Here is a 7183-nt window from a genome sequence, read left to right on the forward strand (position 1 = left end):
CGTGTTATATGTACATGATTTTCTAACTTCCCATATAAATATTGGAAATTTAATAGTTGACATGCGTCCCGCGTATTTCATATGTATTTTTATACTGTAGATTTTGTACGTTATAAAATAATCGTGATGTTCTTCTCACGTGTTGATAAAAATGTTTGAAATTGTTTATAAATAGTCCCAACGGCGTCACAATATAATTTGGATTAATGGCCAATTTCAGTAGTTAGGAATATTTGGGTGAGGCATTCACGTGTCATTGGTAAACCAAATAATAATTAGGCTCGAGGCTTGTTGAATCAAGAATGGGATGTTCATGGGGCTGCGTGCTGAATCCTGAGGCTATACTAATAGATTAATAGCTGTATGTCGCTGCTTTTTTATCTGCACTTTGCAGTAATGTTCGCTTTGTAAACCAAACTACAGCATCTTTTTGGGGACTTTGGTTGGTTGCGTGTGTTTTGGTCAAATTACGTTTCTTGTTTTAGGGAGTACTTTGAGTAAAAAGATTCTCTGGTCTGTTTATTCTTATGTTTTTTTTTTTTTCATGCTCCCTTACCTCCCCACTAATTCACCGATTTCTTGTTCCCCCCCTTCTTGAAAATATACAAAATAAATATCGGAATAAACAAAACATTTGGAATCTTGGATATGCAAAACGGGGGGAGAGAGAATAGATGTAGAGACTAGAAAGAGACAACCCACTCTGGTCACTCTCAGCGTGCTAAAGAATAAGCCATAAAAGCAAGATTGCCATCCGCAGCGTATTTACTATTCTATCTTCTTCTTTCTCTCTCTTGTTGGGCTTTTCTTGGTTTTAAGTTGGGAGTGCGTCTGCAGCTTCCAACATTTGTGTTTTGTTGTGTTGGCTGAATCATCGTTTTGTTTGAAGCTTCATCAATTTCGGTGGGAATGGGATAGTCTTTCTTGAGTTTTATGAAATACGTGGGCTTCCGTTTTTCCGAGCTTTGGTTAAGCAAACTGTGCTAGGTGAGAACTTTGTAGCTAAAACTCATTTCTCTTGTTCCATCAAGATTCTGTTTTACCTTAAATATTTATTCCTTTTGATTAAGGGGGAAAAAAGCTTTTTTGTTTATCCTTTCTTTCTTCTTCTTGCCGCAGACTTCTTCCTTTTTTGCACGATAAAGATAGATGAAGGGGTTTTGCAGAAAGGATGAGGGGTGTCCACAGTTAATGGATTTGATCCCCAAAAAGGGCTGGCTTGTGGAAAAAAGTGCAGAAGCAACAAAAAACCATGGGCTTGAATTAACCCTTGGTCCACCAAGTGGAGACTGGACAATATCCAAAGAAAACAACAATGAATCCCCTCTTTCTTTTGCTCACTTTTCCAACGACCCTTGTCTTAAATATCCGCTGAATCAGCCAACAATGGCTCCTTTCATGCACCTTCAGCCAGTTCATCAGCAGATACAGAGAGGAGGTCAAGTCACTGTCGTGAAGGAATCCTGTAACAATAGAGCAGGAGAAGATTTGCGGATTGCAGAAACGAAGAAGGGATTGTCATCAGCTTCTGCAAATATTGCTGTCCCCAACAGCACCAGTGCTCAGAAAAGGTAAGCTGGCTCATCTTTAATGTCTAGTTTTCTTTGTACTCAGACCTTTTTTTTTTCCCTCTTTTGGTTTTTGCCTTAGGTATTTGCACTGTTTCATTCGATATGTTAAAGCTTGTTTTGGTTTTAATTTTAATGGTATCATTGTGAATTACATGCCTGTTTTTGGGTTGTCCAGTAGCCACCTGTGCTAGGATCAAATTTATTTATTTTGCTATAGATCACCTTAGTGAAAGCCTGATTCGAGCATAGATTTGGACTACATATCTGTGATTGAGCTTTAACTATTCAACTCATATATATTGATCAAGTTCTTTTACTCTGATATCTAGTGTCCTTTTGCTCGAACGAGCAAGCACTCTGCTGAACACGGTTCCATGACTATGAGTGAATATGGGATTTCGCCAGAGCTTAATTATATGCTGATTCAACAATGACCAGTGGAACTGACATTCACAATGTTACCATTGTTAATAGTCAGTCCCTTGTTGAACTAGGAGAGCCAGAGAAATATATGAATGGTCTTTTAAGACTATGTAATAAACTTCTTTGGCAATCTTTGTGTTAGCCCCTCTCCTTAAGCTAGCTAGGACAGATATGGAGCAGTAATAAAGGAAGTTCAAGTCTCACTTGCTTGGGCCGAGGACTATACCTCCTTGTCCTTGCAGATGAAAAATTCTTAAACTTTGATCTGCAACTTTTGACTCCAACTCATGGTTTTACTTTCTTTTACCATTTGTTAAAAGTAAATAATGGTGAAGAGTGGTGTCATTTTTAACAATAGGAGTGCTCCTCCAGTGGTGGGATGGCCTCCAATTCGATCGTTTCGGAAGAATCTCACGAACAGCATTTCTTCTAAGCCTGCATCCGAATCTCTGAATGCGAATGTGACAAAAACTTCAGGCCAGAAGCCAAATGAAGATCTTCCGAAAAGCAGCCTGCTTGTGAAGATTAACATGGATGGTGTTCCGATTGGAAGAAAAGTTGATCTTAAAGCTTATGACAGCTATGAAAAGCTCTCCATTGCGGTCGATGAACTCTTCAGAGGACTTCTTGCAGGTTACTTGTTTTTTTGATTGAGAAACTTAAGGACGGATTACTAAGTCTTGATTCTTTTTAGATGCAAGTTCAAGATTTTAGTTAGCAGGAGTGATACTTACACTTCAAGATAAACAGTACGTTGAAAATTGAAATTTAATTTTCGAGTTTTGAAATTTCATTTATTTGTAGCTCAAAGAGAATCTTGTGGTGTTGGAATCAAGCTTAAGGACACGGGAGGAAATGGGACGAGGGGACACTTATTGCATGAAAGTGGAGAATACACTCTAGTTTATGAAGACAATGAAGGTGACAGGATGCTTGTTGGTGATGTTCCTTGGCAGTAAGCATCATTATAACTACTCCATGTACACAATGAATACTGCCTTCCATACACGAGTTGAAAAGCTCGATCCAATATAAATCTTGTGTTCACAACAATCTATGTTTTCAAACCGCAAAAAATGATTTTTCTTCACATGTGATTTGACAGCATGTTCGTGTCAACGGTGAAGAGGCTACGCGTCTTGAAGAGCTCTCGACTTCCAATTCTGTCCCTTGATGGTACCGTTCGTTTTGGATAAACATTGTATACACATTAACTACATCGAAAAATAAATAATCGGGTTTAATGGTTTGTGAAGTTGTAATGTTATAAACCTAAGAGATACTTCATCCCAAAAAGCGTGTTGCCACTATTTATTAGTTTTAATATTCAACATGAGACAATTGTAACATTTCCGACCTCTTGAGAGGTCGAGTTAATTTTCCCACTTCGTCGGCCTAATTTAGGTCGTCTCTTCTGCTACGCGGACTATTAGCGCTCTCAACCCTTGAGAAGCTGATGTCGACTTTTTTTAGGTCGTTTCTTCCGCTACGCAGACTGTTATCGCTATGTGTCGTGAAGTTATGATCTCAAGAGGTGTTCTATCCCAAAAATTTAACTCTTTGGTTGTGTAACATAATGGGTTTATAAATCACTCTTTATAAGTTTTAATATTCAACGAGACATCATCTTAAGGCACGTCTTAATCATTACATGTGTTTGCAGGTGGAAGTAAACAGGGGAAGCTTTCAACTGAATATAGAGAAGGTTGCTGAATTGTTTGTTTTCCTTGAATTTTTTATGATATGTAGAGCGAGACGTTATTGGTTGTAAAATTTGCATGTTCTTGTGTAAGACTGCGTTTAATTAGAATATAATATAAAATTTGGTTTTATATTAAAATTGTGAAATCTCGAAACTATTATATTTTTGTTTAAGCCCTCGGTTCTCAAAGCCCATTCAATCATAAAATTTGAATTCAAAATATTATCCGAGTTCCGGGCTTTTGTATTATTGAACTATATATATATATATATATACGACTTTCAATTGTGATTTTCTCGTTGTATCTTTCATTTTTTTCGTTAGTCCATCATTAATTAATCATATTGTGTTGTGAAGTTTCTGTTGTATCCCTCATTATCTTTTTGGTTAGACCATAATTAATTAATGATGGACTGATAATGAAGATAATGAGGAGTACAAGAGATAATTCACAATTGAAAGTCGTATATTTATATGAACTAGTAAACAGCATGTGCGATGCACGTTGTGATACTTTGTTTATATAATATATCTATTTATTATTTTTATAATTATTGAAATTTTCACGGCCTGATAATAAAAATCATATAGACTTAATTATTTATTATGAAAATCAACTAAAATAATACAATGATCATATTTTTTTTCTTCATTTTTAGTCATGTTAATGGTGAATTTGTAATTTCAATCAAGTAACTTGAATGTTTTCATTTTTAGTCATATTACTATGCATTTTTTATTTTTAATCATGTCATTTGTATATTGTTTTTATTTTGATCATTTAACTCGCATGTTTTTTTTTGTTCTGTTTTGGTATATATATTTTCATTTATAGTCATGTAACTTGCATATTTTTTTTATTATTTGTCATTTAACTTGTATTATATTCTTATATATTTTTATATGATTTTTCTTATAGTGTAAATAAAATTACAAATTTGTTATTTCACAATGATAAAACTTTACTCTTTTATTCACAATTTTAGATAGGTAATAATAGATAATAGATAGATAGATTTCACAATGATAAAATTTTACCTTTTTTATTCATATTTTTAGGTAGGTAATATATTTAATTTATACTTCTACATTAATTTTGTAAATATATGTTTTTAACTCTAACTTTTAATATTATTACCGTAAATTTTAGTTTTTAGTTTTGTTATTTTCAAAATTTATATTCTTATATTTTTTAATTCTAAATTTTTATATTAATACCGCAAGTTTTAGTTTTTTTCTTTTGTTTTTTTAAAAATTTATTTATCTATTTGATTAACTGCAATTCAACTAAGCCACAAACTAAAATTTAGCTTATTCTTATATATTTTTTTATTGTCTAACATTAAATAAGGTGTAAAATAGATAAAACAAATTGTGAAAAATGAAAAAATAGTTCTTTTTAAAAAATAATAATTAAAAAATGAATTATGTAATTGTATTAATGAACACATTAGTTGCAATTTAATGAAAGCGTATAATGTATTTAAGGATATTAATATTTAAATATAATATAATAAAAATATTTATTTATTTTTATGTCCTAAATAAAATGTTGTTTACTTTTATATCTCTATATATTTTTATATTACCTTACTTATAGTGTAAATAAAACAGCAAAATTGTTATTTCACAATAATAAAATTTTATCCTTTTATTAACACTTTTAGATAGGTAAGGTAATAGACTATTAAATATACATAATTTTCTTTTAATAATTTTAGTAAAAATATTTTTTATTTGTCAATATATATATATATATATATATATATATATTCACTGTATATATCATTTTTTATATTTTTAAAGCATTATGTAGAAAATTTCAATACAATTAATCGAAATAATATACAATCTAAAGACAAAATAGAAAATTTAGAGTGAAAATATTTATTATGTTAATTGTTTTAGATTGAAATAATACACACTCTTATAAAATAAATATTTATTATCTTTAATAATTTTAAAATATATTGTTCAATTTTTTTTTTAATAAATATATATTTTTATTTTCCAACATCTAATCAGTTTTATGTTATCGAAATAATACACAATCTAATAAAATAAATATTTATTATCTTTAATAATTTTAATGAATAGATATTTTTTTCAACATCTAATCATTTTTATTTTAATTTTTTTAAATTTTTCTAAGAATTATGTACGATAAAATGTTATTTCCCAATGTATTTTTATTCAATTTTGATGTATTGTTGTTTTCAAATTTTTTTAAAAGTATGTCGTAACCAAATTTTATTTTTATCTTATATTTTTTAAGAAAAAACCACTTTGATGCTCATGTGTTTTAAATTTTGTTTTCGTAAATTTATAGAAAATAATTCAAACCAATTCATTGAAGGCGAAGTTTTATAATTAAATAGATGCGAATTAACACAGTTTATTTTTAATAACAAATAAATTATATGAAAATAATTTATTTTTTGATTTCATTTATATTATAATAGTATATGATTAACTTTATAAATGTATTATGATATTTAAAAAATCAATTAACACGTGTCTCGCACGTTAAACACGTGAAAATTTATTAGATATAACATAAGACAAGTCATAAATTTAAATTTATTCACCTTTAAAATAAAATTAAAATAAGTAATAATTAAAATTTTAAATAATATTCGTTTCTTTTATTTTTTAAAAGATATAGTAAATTTTTAATATTTGATAAAGTCTTATGTTTGAATCTTAAATTTATTGAGATAAATGTGCATGGATTACATTTTGACATTTATTTTTGGAAAAATTATTTTTTTGATTCTATAAGTTTTTTTATTTGTAATTTCGATACTCTATGTTATCAGATTTCAAAGTCTATTGTATTTGTTTTGTTATTTTTTACGATTTTAGAGTCCTTTTTTCGATGTGATACTTTTGTAGCGTAGATGTTATGAAAAATAACTAAAATTGTCAAAAATCAAAATATGCAAGACAAACTAAAACTGAAATTTCGATATCGCTAAAAACATCTGTATCTGTTAAATCTTTGTGTTTCAAATTTTGGACATAAACGTCTACAAAAACACGTATAGATAAGAGCATGCGCTCAAACTTGAAAACATGGGGATATAGTGCTCAAGATTTAAAAACACAAAGAGTTAATAGATAATTCATTTTTCATAATGAGTTTTTAAGAATCTTGAGATTTCATAGGGGTAATTATCTGATATAAAAATATAGACCCAAAATCATAATTTGCAGATATTAGCGGACCAAAATTACAATTTTTTCTTTATTTTTCCATAATTATCTTTGATTTATTAATATTTATGAATGAAATTTATAATATTTAATTTTATTTAAATTCCAAATTATCCATAAATTTTATATTATATTTTTCTTTAATTTTTTACATTCATTTTCCACCAAATGTTCATGCAATTATTTATCAAAAAATTCTTTAATGAAATTTTTTTATTTCTATTCACACTTTTAAAGATAAAATTATTAAATATACATGATTTTTTAAAAA

The 7183-nt window shown here is 29.0% G+C and overlaps 1 protein-coding gene across 1 annotated transcript; it reads left to right on the top strand.

Moving 5' to 3' along the window:
- The first annotated feature begins 299 nt into the window (after positions 1–299).
- On the top strand, positions 300–3834 carry LOC140882382 (auxin-responsive protein IAA26-like). The gene is made up of 7 exons (XM_073288358.1): positions 300–761; positions 890–987; positions 1120–1571; positions 2353–2627; positions 2799–2949; positions 3100–3170; positions 3658–3834. The coding sequence occupies exons 3-7, from the start codon at positions 1150–1152 to the stop codon at positions 3705–3707; spliced, it is 969 nt and encodes a 322-aa protein (XP_073144459.1). The 5' UTR covers positions 300–761; positions 890–987; positions 1120–1149; the 3' UTR covers positions 3708–3834.
- The last annotated feature ends 3349 nt before the right edge of the window (positions 3835–7183 follow it).

Source organism: Henckelia pumila, chromosome 2 (assembly GCF_033568475.1).
Source record: "Henckelia pumila isolate YLH828 chromosome 2, ASM3356847v2, whole genome shotgun sequence".
Taxonomy (NCBI): Eukaryota; Viridiplantae; Streptophyta; class Magnoliopsida; order Lamiales; family Gesneriaceae; genus Henckelia; species Henckelia pumila.